Source organism: Adiantum capillus-veneris, chromosome 5 (assembly GCF_014529385.1).
Source record: "Adiantum capillus-veneris isolate H3 chromosome 5, ASM1452938v2, whole genome shotgun sequence".
Classification (NCBI taxonomy): domain Eukaryota; kingdom Viridiplantae; phylum Streptophyta; class Polypodiopsida; order Polypodiales; family Pteridaceae; genus Adiantum; species Adiantum capillus-veneris.
In genome coordinates, this window is record NC_140935.1 from 59987504 (window position 1) to 60001403 (window position 13900).

Here is a 13900-nt window from a genome sequence, read left to right on the forward strand (position 1 = left end):
GTTACTTGTGTACGTGACATCCCATCCTTTTCAAAGTGAGGTACTGGTACCGAACTGTATGGTGTCGAGGGAGATCGCCAATAGCGTCTAGAATCCTGTGAAGGACTCTTAAACGGCCCACTCTAATGCGTGGGTCGTGCGATACTTGAACTTCATAAAGGTCTGCAACGCTTGCTTCTTTGGGCTGTGCCGAAAGCGACACAAAGTCTTATGAGGCTCCTTTAATGCTTCAACTTCGTCTATAGTCATGCGTCTACCTTCTTCAAGAATCTCCGAGGCTGAAAATTCCTGAAACCACTTCAACACAAAAACATGAACATACCCATTCCATGTAAAGTGACTGGAAAAATTCTAGTCTTTCGAAAAAACTGTGCATGCAATGCAGATGAACAAAGAGACGGAGTGTCAAACCGTTCATCAAACACACGCAAACAATGGGGTCGAAACTTGACTTTCTGATCTAAATCAATCAGTTGCAGCAAAACACAATGGAAATGCCGATGCTTGATGCTCATCCTTCTTGTGCTCTTTCTGAAACTGTGTCATGCCAAGGAAGAGACATGAAATGTGAATTCCTTGGGTGCAAACATTTCATCTTTTCATGAATCATCCGCATACATCCGTGCTCATTCATGAGTGAATCGTGCTCATCGTACAATATGTCATGCCTGTGAAAAGGGATCACATAAGGACGGTGTACTAAAATACAGGAAAGCATCACGAATGAAACACTCGAACAATGCGTGCTGACTAATCACTCGTACACATAATACTTCCTGTGGGGGCTCTATGGACCTTGACTCAAGAGCCAAGATTGGTTCTTCGTGATTGATTGAATCTGCAATGAGGCTAGCTTCGCTAGAAAAAGCATCAACTAAACCATCATCCTTGTGATGAATCACATCTTTTTCCTGCAAATCATCATGCTTGTGAGTAATCACATCTTGATCATGCAAACCATCATGCTCGTGAATAATCACATCTTGATCATGCAAATCATCATGCTTATCATTATCATGCAATTCCTGTGCGTCTTTCTTTGGAGAAGACGAGACTGAGAGAGTCTCCTTTTCGTGATTCTTTTCAATCTTCGCCTGCACATTAGAAATGAGAGATGAAGAATGAACAACTTGCTCCCCACGAATGACAATGGGAGAGTCACTTTTAGCATTGAAAGTGAACGTATTAGCTACCCAATCAATGAGAGGGGTATGCTCACGAAACCATCGAATGCCTAAAAGCATATCACATCCTGAGAGAGGAGAGACTACAAATTTCCTGCGGAAGAACGCTTGTTGAACATTGAACAAAACATGAAGGCACTCTTGCGTGATGAGAGAGTCCATACTGGGAGCGAAGCCCGACACCTGAAAGGAGGTGTTGTGCTAACCTCCAAGCGGGCTCTTTCGACAAGAGAGTCACTAATCACATCATGCATACTACCTGGGTCAAACAATATGACAAAACGCTGACCCTTCACATGACTGTAACACTTAATAAGAGACTCATCAATGGGAGGATCATGAGAGACTTGGGTCACACTTGTGTTCTTATTTATTGCATTGAAAGAGGAAGTGGGTTCTGTGGGTTCTTTAGTGTCTTTAGATTCAAGCTTAGGACATGTTCTTTTTATGTGACGCTTGATGTGACAATGAAAACAACGACCTTCCTTAGAATAAGTGCTTTGCTCTTCCAATGTGATGTATCCTCCTGAAATTCCTTGTTCTACCTTTTCATCTAGAGTGAACTTAGGTTTAGCAATTGTGTTAGCCTTACCTTTAGGTTCATTTGGAGAGTTCTTTTCTGAGAGACTATTGGAAGATTGGTTAGAAGAGTTACTGTTCTTACCATTCTTACCGTTCTTACTGTTCTTACCGTTCTGAGGGTTTTGAGTGGTACTTGGTGAAGTCTTGTTTTCCTTAGGCTTTCCCTTGTTGTGCTTCATCTCCTGTGCGAGAGTAATCGCTACCGCCTTGTTGAGATCGATTGGGTTGAGGACTTCGATATCATTCCTGATATAGTCGTCCAACCCAAAAAGGAAAGCCTCTTTGCGCTCATCATCCGATTTGCGTAATTGGGTGCCGAGTTGCAAAACACGATTAGAAAAAAACATAACTGGCATACCATTTTGCTTGAGATTGCACTATTCGTCTTTCAACCATGCTAGGTATTGTGGGGACATAAACCGTGCCTTGAGCTTGTCTTGGAAGTCGGCCCAATTGAAGGAAAGGGGCGCATCATCCTCGGCTTCCTCTAGGTGCGTAGTCAATTGTGCCTCTTGCCATGCGTGGTACCAATTGATGGCATCATCGGCAAGGTACATAGCTGCCGTCAAAACCTTGCTATTTCTTGTCTTCTTAGTTGTCGCAATATAAGCATTAAATTGATGCAACCAAGAATGGATAATCGTAGCATCCATCTTACCATCATACTTACTGAACTGGATCTTCTATGTGACTTGGTTGTTAGAGTCCGAATCTCGGCTTACGCGACTTGATGAACTACCAACATCTTTGGCTGGCTCGGACTTCCAGGTGAGAACTGGTCGGACCAATTCTTGCATGCGTAGTTCTCTCTATGCCTCATGCTCTGCCTATCTTTCTTCGGCTGCCGAGCGCGCTTGCTCATGCTCACGCTCCAAGGTGTCTTGTCTGTGTTGGCGTTCATGCTCCACGGCTTCCTGTCGTTCTGTTTTTCTTTCTAGTTGTGCCATCGCAAAGCGATTTGCTTCTTGTTGTTGTGCCATCATGTCCATCATCGTCTTGATCAAAGCCTCCATAGGATTTGGTGCAAACTGTGGCGTAGACGGGGAAGGGGGAGGGTCAGAAAAACCTCCCGGTGCAGAAAATTCTTCATCCCCTTCTTCATGCTCATCACCTTTATGCAAAGTATCCTTTCCGCTTCTGGTGATGACCATACACTGAAGTCTTGGGTTCTTAAGTTTACGAGGAACTTGGGTTCTTGTGGGTCTTGGTTTGTTGGTTCTTGGGGTTCTTGGGTTCTTGAGATTCTTCTTTAGCTTGCAATCAGTGTTATAGAAGGATCTTCTCTTCACCCGAGTTCTGCTCTTTTCCGCGGGCGCACCCCTTGGCGGCCTTGCGCTCACACCAAGGTTGCTTTTTCCCACCTCACGTCAATTGGCCAGCCGCTAAGTGCACAGTCCGCTCTCAATGAGTGAAAAGAGGCACAAGGGGAGGCTGGACAAGCCCTTCTTTCTTGGGTTTCCTGTCACTCTTCAAAAACACGATCAGGAATTGACACGCTCAAGTGGACTTGGGTTACGTGCGACCGCAACAAGCCAAAAAAAATTCTTGTGGTTCTTTCCTTGAGTTATACAGAACACTGCCAAAGCTCTGATACCAATGTAAGGTGCAACAGAAGTCAAAGTTGAACTTTGCTCAAGATGAGTGTGCTCAAGGTTCCTTTTACTTACGGAAGGGAAAGCCTTCCGTTCCTTTAGTGAGAGAGTGCAATGGACACAAACAAAGTGGATGAACACTGTGAATGAAGGTGCTGAGATTGAGAGATAGAGAGAGAAGAGAATACGACACCAGAATGTTGTTAAACCCTCCTCCGAAGGCCCCACTCTCTATGGCGAGAGCGGTCTACTATTGATTGCACAAATCTCTACAATGCTTTGGACTTACCAACGATGTCGACGACGATGAGGACGACGACGAGACGGGCTGAAATCTGAAAATGCTAATGGCTGAAATCTGCAAATCTTTATCTGCCGAATTCTGACTCTATGTCGATGACAATATCAATGGCGACGATGCGACGACGATGCGCTGAAAACGCAGATGCTGAAATCTGTGTTTCCGGGCTGAATCCGCGAACTGCGTTGGATCTAACCGTGCGGCGAGGATCTGCAGTGGGAAGGTAAGATTTGCGAGGTTTCGAACTTCTTCTGCGATGTCTGACTGCTGAAAATGCTGATGCTTCTTGGTGTTCTGTCACGGTGAATCTGCAAAACGCTATGTTGATGCAAAAACGCTAGGGCTGAAAACTGTCTTGCGGTGGAAATCTGCTAACGCTAGTGCTGCTCTGTGGTCTTGCTGTCGCTAGGCTACTGCAATGCAAAAACGCTGGGCTGATCTTTGTCTTGGTGCAAAAACGCTCGGTCTGCGGGGGCGGGGGGGGTCCTGCTGAGAAGTTGCTTGTTGAACCGAAGTTCTTGCTGCCTCTTCTGTCAAAAAGTGCTAGCGCTAGGGTTTTCTTATATAGTTCACTTGCTAATTTGCCCTACCCAGTTCCCAACAAAAGTCACTTAAAAATAATAAGTGAAAAATGTCAAAAATAGGGAAAATAGGTCTATGCACTGTAAAAATGCTCCTGATGGGTTCTGACTATAATTTGATGATCATGGTGTGTGCAACCAGAGGATATGAATCTACTCTAAGTGTATGGACATGCACGGTCTGCGAACAGACTCACAAAAGTGCCAGATTACTTCCTATTCTAGACTGACCGAACTGAACTGAACCCTTGTCATAAAGTAGCTTGTCCACGTACACATAGGGTTAGATGTGCACGTGACATTCAATGCACGGTAGTCATACTCACAAAAGTGCCAGATCACTTCCTATTCTAGACTGACTAAACTGAGCCGAACCCTTGTCATGAAGTAGCTTGTCCACGTACATTGATTTGCACGTGACATTCAACGCACGGTAGTCAATACACATGCACCAAGAGCCATCCTTCTTGTACACTAGGAGCACTGGGGAGCAAAAAGGTGAAGAACTAGGCTGAATCAACCCCTTCTCTAAAAGCTCCTTAACCTGACCCATAATCTCTTTCTGCTTAAGCCGCACTAACCCTGTAGGGAGATCTGATTAGTGGGCTACACCCTGGCACCAAATCTATCGTATGGCCCTCAGGTCTCTCCGGCGGCAATTGTGACGGTAATGAATCAGAAAAATAGTCATTAAACTCTCTTAAAAATTATTGACCTTTCTTTATCTAACACAGATAAATTTGATTGACAACTATCTGAAACATCACGTGTAAAAATCAAGTACGCAGAAAGATGATTTTTAATTACAGAAGTGATAGCTGAAGCAAATACAATAGGGGCAGACTCCCCTTTCAGCTTTACATCCAAAACAGTTTCGACCCTATGGTGAAGAGTGATCATTTTGCCGAAGACATCAAGCACACCATGTACTCTGAACATCCACGGGATTCCCAATAGCGCATCACACGCTTCCAATGGCATGATATAGAACTCTTCAGTGTCCACATACGACTAAATATGCAGACGCAAATTTCCAATAATGGGAGTAACACATTCTGAGTGGCCAGGACATGCCAACCGTGCCTCTGCCGTGTACCCCATCTCTTTAGCTCTGATGCCCAACTTCATAGCTATCTCTGGTGAGATAAAGTTTTCTTTGGCACATGGATCAAAGAAGAGTGAAGATGTTGTCAAGAATTCTGTGCTCTTTGACAAAACCTGTGTGAGTCCCATGTATAATGCTCTCTAGTAGCTATATCCTTAAACTCAGAGCCTTTGCTAGAATTTTGTAGGATGAGTTGAGGATGGTAATGGGTCGCCACTGCCGAATCTCATCCAAGGAGCCTCCCTCCTTGGGAATCAGGTAGATCAAACCCTTACTCATGGTGTCAGGCATCTCGCCAGTGTGCAAAACGTACTAAAATGTGCTGCAAAGATTTGAACCAAGCAAGTCCCAATACTCCAAGAAAAAGCAGAGGGTACCATCCTCCCTTGGGCAACTACCACGGGGAGTGCTCAGAGGGTTTCATGGAGCTCCTCTAGTTGGAGAGGAAGCTCAAGTCTTTTTCGCATCTCCTCGGTAACAAGGCAAGGCATTTGTGCCCAAACCTACTCCCTGCATGCATCCTGGCGCTTTGATTGAGGCTCAATTGACAACAGATCGGGGGTAGAAGTTAGTAGCAACTGCACACATATCCCCAGGCTCTGAAGCAACTGATCTGTTAGGTCTCCTCAACTGACTAACACTGGTGTGCGCATGATGTGGCCCCACTGTCTCAAAAAACTCCCTTGTAACTCGGTCACCCACCTGGGTCCACTGACATGGCGTCGCTCCTCAATGCTAGTCAACTCCTGCCTAGCGTGCTGCATGTGCTCCTCCAACCATGGGTGTCTGGATGCTGCTCCTGCATCCTCTGTGAGGAAACAATGGCCCATCGAAGACGCTCCTCATGCTCCCTGGCTGCAGTCAAACGAGCTGCAGACTCCTGAAGGAAGAAGCGACTAAGCTCTGTCAGTCCAGAGGCCACTCTACCAGCAGGGGTGTCCTGCGTGTCTAGACTCTCTGCCCAAAGTGTCTCTACTCGCTCTCTAAGCTCTGGATCTAGCAAGATCTGCTCAGGGATGCATAGCATCACACCTCCCCTCCTGTGTCTGTCTGTCACTGTGAAAATCACTTTCACATGGTTGGAAAAAGTGGTCCGTGCAAGGATGCAAACAGAGCCCCCAATGTCACAAATGTGGTCACTGGCGTAAAAGCGATCTATCCTAGATAGATTCACTCCTCCTACTCTGCGATTAGAGTGAGAGAAAGACAAGTTGTCTGGGGGGGCTCACAAAGCTTGAGTGCTGTCAAACATTAGAAACCCTCATAGTCTTACATAGCCGCTCCCAAGCTGCTAGCTGAGCCTTGTGCACCGTAGCATGGCCTTCTCCAATCCTGTTAGAGGAGTCCTCCAACAGGTTGAAGTCCCGTGCACCGTAGCATGGCCTCCTCCCATCCTGCTAGAGGGGTCCTCCAATAGGTTGAAGTCCCCCCAACATGCCACTGCTCTGCATGCGGCAAAGACTCAACAACATGAGAACAAAACTCTGCTCATGCACTTGCCACATTGGGCGCATATATGTTGAGGAAACCCATGAGGCAACGCTGAACTTGCATAGTATATCCACTCTATGAAATCCACTGAGCTCTTCCAAGGCACAATAACACCTCTGCCACAATGGCTTGCTGCGAAGAATCCGCAATAGTCATACATACCCCTCCCTTGGATACCTCCAGGTTCAAATGCAGCTGACCAAAACGTCTCATAGCGACCACGCAAAATTTGACCACATCGTCTAATGCGGCTCTCACACAGATGATACTCGCGTAGCATAAGAATATCAATCTCACCACTCACAAAGCATCGCTGAAGCTCCTGACGCAACCGACCCCTCTGACGCTGAAACTGGGGCCCTCCTAATCCTTGCATATTCCATGAGACGATCCTCATGGAGTTGGTGAGAGAAAATAGATGCTGCAACAGCAACCAACCTCGCTATCTTTGAGGCCGGTTTGAATGGGGGAGTAATCCGCATCCGAGCGACCTCTAGACACGCGCGTTTGGAATGATTATCCCACCCAGGCGCAGGCCGAGCATGTAGCGCGTAGAGCTACATCCTCTGTCCAAGAATCCTTATGTACAAATACATATTAAGGAGGGCTCTCAGTGCCAACAAACAAATGCACCACAATGTGCCTGCAACTTGCATCTGGCGGCGTCACGCTGAACTTGGCTAAAGGCCAAAGTGTCTGTACCAGATCTGTCACCCCTAGGTCCCTTGTGTGGTGTGAGAACTCAGTGGCATGGATCTGGAGCCAGTCAAGAACTGTGTGCAGGGTCCACTATGTAGGATCCCTGCAGCACAGCGGAAAGGAGAAACCTACGGTTGTATCCAGAGCCTTGGTGTCTCAAGCTGCTAGAAAGAGGACGTGGACTCGAAAGCAAGGCTCCTCTAGGTCGGCAGAAGAATCACCTAGGAATCGTGTGAAGCTGTAGTCGAAGAAGTCCCATTGTCTGCAAATGTCAAAGCCGAGGGGCTGCTGCAAAAGGAGGTGTGAACCAGAAGTGGCGGCCTCAGATGGGGCTGTCCCTTTTGAGCCATGCGGCTCATAGCAAAAGCACTACGAAAAGAACGCTTCACTACAAACGTGTGTCCAGTCCCTTGCGTCTGAGGAGGAGTGTGGGAGGGGTCGGGAGATGAGGCTGAGGGCCCCATTGGGGAGAGAGGAGGAGCGGGTGAATGTAGAGGAGGGGGAATGGGCGCGAGCGGGGGAGGCGGAGTGGCGGCCTGTAAGGGAGGAGGGGAGACGGCGGAGCTGAAGTGGATGGAGCCTCCTCAAGGGGGTCCTGTTGAAGGGGGGTCAAATCGGTTCCTTGTCGGAACCCAATGCTGCTGAGCTGCAGGAGGTCTGCCACCAGGGGGAGCAGTGTGGCGAGCCCGTCCCTACTGGCGGTGGCCAAGCGCCTGTTGCCAATCGTCAGCTGTCTGATGGCTGGCCTCTATCGAGGTACCAGCCTATGTGTCCTGAGTATCTGGCTGCTGGGCTTGCTCAGCCTTGGGAGGCTGCGCATGTGCTTTGGGTCGAGATCTCTTGCAAGGACAGGCCTTTGCTAAATGGCCCATCTATTTGCAAGTGAAACACTGATTCGGGAGACCCGAATACTCCACACTTTGTCTGATCCAACCCCCACTCACACGAGGCAGTAGTATCACCTTCGGGAGGGAGTGTGTCTCGAACAAGAACCAGCACAGTAGGCAAACCTGCGGCCTTGGCCACAACTGAAGCTGCAGTGCACGGTGACTACAGAACTGTCCCAAACATGGAACCAATTCTGGGAAGTAAAGGGAGATATTCTCTCCTCAAGCCTGGGAAGCAAACCGTGATAGGCAAGTCAGCCTCCTCCTCAAGCACATCTGTAGAAGGGTCAAAACCATGATGCCATCGTCTGAAGTAAGCTTGAGCTGCTCGGATACCGAGCGGGCTCATCGATATCACCTTGGCCGTCATCTCTGGAGACTCGAACTCTATCTGGTATTACCCTCTCCCAAGGATCTAGACATCCGTGATCTTGCCCTCATCGGAGAGGAGACGGGCCTGAAGCAAATCCCAAACCTCGCCTCGACTGGGTCGAGTACCAATGATCTTGCAAATAACCGAGGTGGCTTGCAAGCATTTCACCTCGGTTATCAAGCTCGCTTGCTCTTCTGGCAAAAGAGCAAGTCAAAGGGTCGGCTCCGCGGTGTCGGGCGAGGGGACTTCCGTGGACTCTGGAGTCCCTCTGTGGTGGAGCAGAGACCGCCATTCTGTGTCTGCTGCTGTAAAGAAAAGGGCGTTGGCGTCGAGGCAATTACCAATAGGCTAAAAAAACAGCCCACAAGCAATTGTAGGAGCGTGACAGGAAGGGGAGTGAGGCGTGGGGATTTGGGGAGGAAGGGAGGAGCGCATGGAGCAGTGGCTGGGCGGCAAGCAGGCCTACCAATGGGGGGCGGACAGTGGCACAGGGGGCGGGCTGCGCGCAGGGAGAGGGGGTGCACGAGGGCTAGAGGGGGGGCAGATTCGAGTGATAGCGGGGGGGGGGGGGGGGGCGAACAGCAGCAGCGAGAGCGCGATTGTTGGCCTGCTGGATTTTTTTTTCATGTTTAAGGGATCTTCAATGTTAATGTGTTCAAAACCTGCTCTAGATGGATAATTATTGCTTTATCTTGTTTTCGAAACACTTGTATGTGCAGGACGCAAGTTTGTCCTTATCTTGATATAATCTAGCTATAATCACACTTCCAGTACTTCGGTACAATATTTGTGCACTCAAGTGCACTTTTAATCCGTTGTTACTAAGTAGGATGGAGTGTCAATATTTAATATCCAACAGATGGAGAATCTTGCTCCCGTTTGTCACTCGCTTTTTTTTGGCTCTGATTTTTTCGCTCGCCTTTTGGTAATTTCCCTAGGCTACGTGCTGATGGTGCTGGATGCCTGGAAACATGTAATCACATCTGTCTACACCTGGTAAATCATTTATGCAAAGAGGGTTATTCAATAGGGCAAACTAGGGCATGCAAGTCCTGCAGACAAGCTCCCTTAGGCTTTTTCTAATTTACCTCAGCTCTGAAGTAGGTTTATCATGTCCGCATGGCACACAGAGTAGTGTGCTTATGATTTATCTTCTTGTCACTTCCCTAAATTTGTTATTTTACAGAATTGTTTCCCAAGAAATATTTTATTTTAGCTTAGGAGATGTTCAAGATGCCTTCTGATGTTGCAGGTACATGATATTGGCAACTTCCACTATTGCGATCTTTTTGAAGTATGTCTTCTACGTTTGTGACATGTTAATGGAAGGGCAATGGGAAAACAAAGCAGTGTTTACTTTTTACTTGGAGCTCGTGCGGGATCTTCTTCATCTGTCCCTCTATTTGTTTTTCTTTCTTGTCATCTTTGTGTAAGCACTTAACCTTTATATTTGTTTCTGAACCTTCTCAATTTCCTCAAGTTTCAAGATCAACAACTTGTGTGTGAATGTCATCTTTTGATTCCAGAAACTACGGGTTGCCCCTCCATCTAGTACGGGAGCTATATGAGACTTTTCGCAATTTCAAATCCAGGGTTTCTGATTTTGTTCGCTACAGGAAGGTAACATCAAACATGAATGATCGTTTTCCTGATGCAACCCCTGAAGAACTCGGCAGGTAAACCTTGTGTTGCATACTATGTGTTAATGAGTCATGCCTTCGTAGTGCCAGAAAGTGACACTCCTTTTTCCAGGGGTGATGCAACATGCATAATTTGCAGAGAGGAGATGGTAGCAGCAAAAAAGCTTCCTTGTGGGCACTTATTTCATGTACACTGTCTGCGATCCTGGTTGGAAAGACAGCAGACATGTCCTACTTGCAGATCTCCAGTCCTTGTTTCAGAGAGTCGGCCCCCTACTGGTGCTGCAGAGGGAGCAGTACCACCTTTGCAGCCTCTGCAGCCCCAACAACCGCCACCACCACCATCAGTACAAGGTTCATACCTTGAATTGTCTATGACTTGTATTTTTCAGCATAGTCTTAATTGGGCTTTTTGCTGGTTACATCTAGGTGTGTGTACATGGCTTCTTGCATGATTTTTGTACGATATTTTTATTTGATGTTTTCAGGTCGAGATGCAGCTCATGGAGCTCCTGGAAATCAACAGGGTCAGGTACAAGGAATGCTGCAACCTGCAGGTAGCTTCTACATTTCACCAGAGGCAGCCCGATTACAAGCCGCAGCTGCTGCTGCTGCTCAATACAGCAGCTCATTTGTTTACCCTGCTCTAAATGGGAGGGAGTTGATTGGGTGAGTGATTGTGTCAAGTAATGCTGGTTAGCTTGAGTGAGTGTGTCAAGTAATGTTGGTTAGCTTTCTTCTTTGTCAGGTATCCAATGTACTTGTACTACGTGCCACAAGCATATTTAGCTGCCACGCTCAGACAGAATCCAAACACTGGAAATGCCAGCCCAGCTGAATCAGAGCTTCAGGCACCACGTGAAGGGGACAGCAGCACAAATGTTACTGGTTTGGGAGGATGCCAGGTGCATTTCGTACCGGCCATTCTTTTGCCAGGTATGTCGAATGCAGTGGGCAGTATGAACCAGCAGGAGGCTACTAGACAAATGGAAAGGGAGAATCAGCACGTTGGCAATGTGGCAGCACCAGGTAACACCACGGCCTCAACAAGCAATGAGGAGATTTCAACAGAGCATAGATCAGTAAGATTCTTTTTGCCTTGCTCCTCTGTTTCTGTGAAGGATCCGCTTCTTTTATTCCCTCGGTAAGAATTTGATTGCCTTCATGTTTTTTGTCATGGGCAGATTGTACAAGATCAGGTGACTAGACTTGCACATTCCCAAAATCAGGCTGATAGTGGTTCAGTAAGCGGAGGCGAGTTTGCTGTAGAGCTGAAAGGAAAAGGACCTGCCGACGACATTGCAAGGGAAAAGTGAGACAAGTTCCGATCATGAGCACAAGTTTATGGCTGGTTGTCTTTTGATGCAGAGAGGCGAGAGAGGAAGCAGTGACTACTTGTACAGTATATGTGCTGGATGGTGTTCAAGAGGACTAGGCTGCACAACTACAATAGATAGAGGATGTCCACGCTTGTTAGTTATATACAAATTCACACAATCTTTTCAGGGGGGCTTGGATTGAGCACTTATGTTTGAGCCATCCATTGCAATTGTATTTTTGTGCAGGTCCATCGGCTCATGATGACCATTGGTTGAAAGGGTGATCACCTCCTGCCCTTGGCTTGGTTCGCTTTTGAAGTTGTAGCCATTGCAAGCTTTGATATGAAAGTTTTGCACAAGATACATGGGTCCCTGCGTCCTCCTGTATTCGAGGCTTTATAGCAACAAAGAAGTGATACTAAAGAGTTCGGAGCATTAGCCTAAGGAGCATTTGCGTGCGTAGTGTCACCCTTGCATTAGTTCATCTCTCTTTGGAGTGATTATGTAGTTAACAATTATTTGATTTTTTAGCTTCGATTATGTAGAGTTTCAAGCAAAGCGATGAAACGGGCTGTGCTCCCAAACGAGTTCTGAGAAAAGTTTATCAAATCTGCAAGATGGAATATATTGAAGGTTTGTAGGGTTTTAACACAGTCTCTCGTAGTAAATATCTTTTGGATGCACATTGTATTATAAGAGTGTTGATCATGTTCATGAACTGTCGGTGTCACTCCATTTCTACACGAATGATGCTTTGATGATTGGGCAAAGTGAGGACAATTTATCTAGTAATGTTTACTTTGGCCGAGGGACAAGGTTAAGATATTGAATGAATGCTTTCTTGATAAGACCATGACAACCTTCTCATCAAAAGAAATGAATCCTATTGTTTGGAAAGCAATCATACAGTCGCAAGAATGCCAGTTACGTTCATAAACATAAAACAAGGTGAGAAGTCAGGAAGGCTTGCTTACGGCAAGGGGGGATGATAGTTATGGGGAGTAGGGCTATTGAGTGCTTACAATCATGTCATTTTGATGGAAGATTGTATTGTTCATTATACACTCACAATCACGAAGGGCCCCACTTAAGCAAGGTGCACATTGGCATTTTGAAACAAAGTAAAGTACAGTAAAAATGATAAATTTAAAGGAGCCATGGGTATTCTAAAATAGAAAAATATTTTAATTTTAATTCTAGCCAAGGCTTTGAGCTTGAGGATTCAGCCACTTCTAGAGCATTATACATGGGACCTAGATAGGTTTGTCAAGGAGCGTAGTATCCTTGACAACCTCTTTATTTTTTGGGAGGTGTTTGCTCTCGCGTGCCTTTGAGGGGAGGATGTGGTGATACTTCTTCTCGATTTTGAGAAGGTCTATGATAGAGTTGATTGGGACTTCTTGGAGGGTACCCTACGGAGGATGGGTTTCTTTGATGCTTGAATTAGAGGTGTGTCAGCTCTCTACAGTTGTGCACATGGCCAGGTGCTTTTGCTAGGAGGTAGACAAGATCGCTTCATGCTCATGCGGTCTAATCAGACAAGGTTCTCTAGTCCCCTTCCTCTTTTTGTCCTATGCTGAGTGGATGAGTAGATTCTTGCGTGGCTTAGTGCTCCTATTCGGAGCGATGAGCTATTGGATGTTGAGTTTGTCGATGACTTAGTGTTGTACGATGAGCTATTGGATGTTGAGTTTGTCGATGACTCAGCGTTGTACGGGGAGGGCCAAGAGGCCAGCTTGCATAGGTGTGAGTAGGCTCTAGAGACGTTTTGTTGTGCATTAGACGCAATGATCAACTGGAGAAAGACAGTGGCTTTCTAGGTTGATTGTTCCTATGTCTGATTGGTTGCTAGGTGAGGGTTTTAGATGGATCCCCAAGGATTGTAGTTCGCTACTTCGGCTATCAGGTTGGTCTGGACTTGTCTCATGAGCAGCAGATTGCTCCCCTCCTCCTGTCTATCAGGAGGAAGTTGTACATTGGAGTTCGGCACGACTCTCTTTGGCAAGCAGAGTTATAGTGGCTAACCAGGTGTTGTTGGCTACTATGTGGTACATTACATCTTACTGGATCTTTTTGAGCTCCTATATCAGCTAGGTAGAGAGGCTGATCAGGAACTTTCTTTGGTCAACATGCGACACTCATCTAG

At 46.6% G+C, this 13900-nt stretch overlaps 1 protein-coding gene across 1 annotated transcript in view; it reads left to right on the top strand.

Moving 5' to 3' along the window:
• The window catches only part of LOC147457379 (ERAD-associated E3 ubiquitin-protein ligase HRD1B-like), a 61023-nt gene extending 48616 nt beyond the window's left edge, over nt 1–12407 (top strand). The window contains exons 2-7 of the mRNA XM_086512269.1: nt 10048–10224; nt 10322–10471; nt 10548–10789; nt 10924–11104; nt 11184–11517; nt 11620–12407. Coding sequence (XP_086368395.1) covers nt 10048–10224; nt 10322–10471; nt 10548–10789; nt 10924–11104; nt 11184–11517; nt 11620–11751 — 1216 coding nt within the window. The 3' untranslated portion in view covers nt 11752–12407. The remainder of the gene's footprint in view (nt 1–10047; nt 10225–10321; nt 10472–10547; nt 10790–10923; nt 11105–11183; nt 11518–11619) is intronic.
• Nucleotides 12408–13900: the final 1493 nt, after the last annotated feature.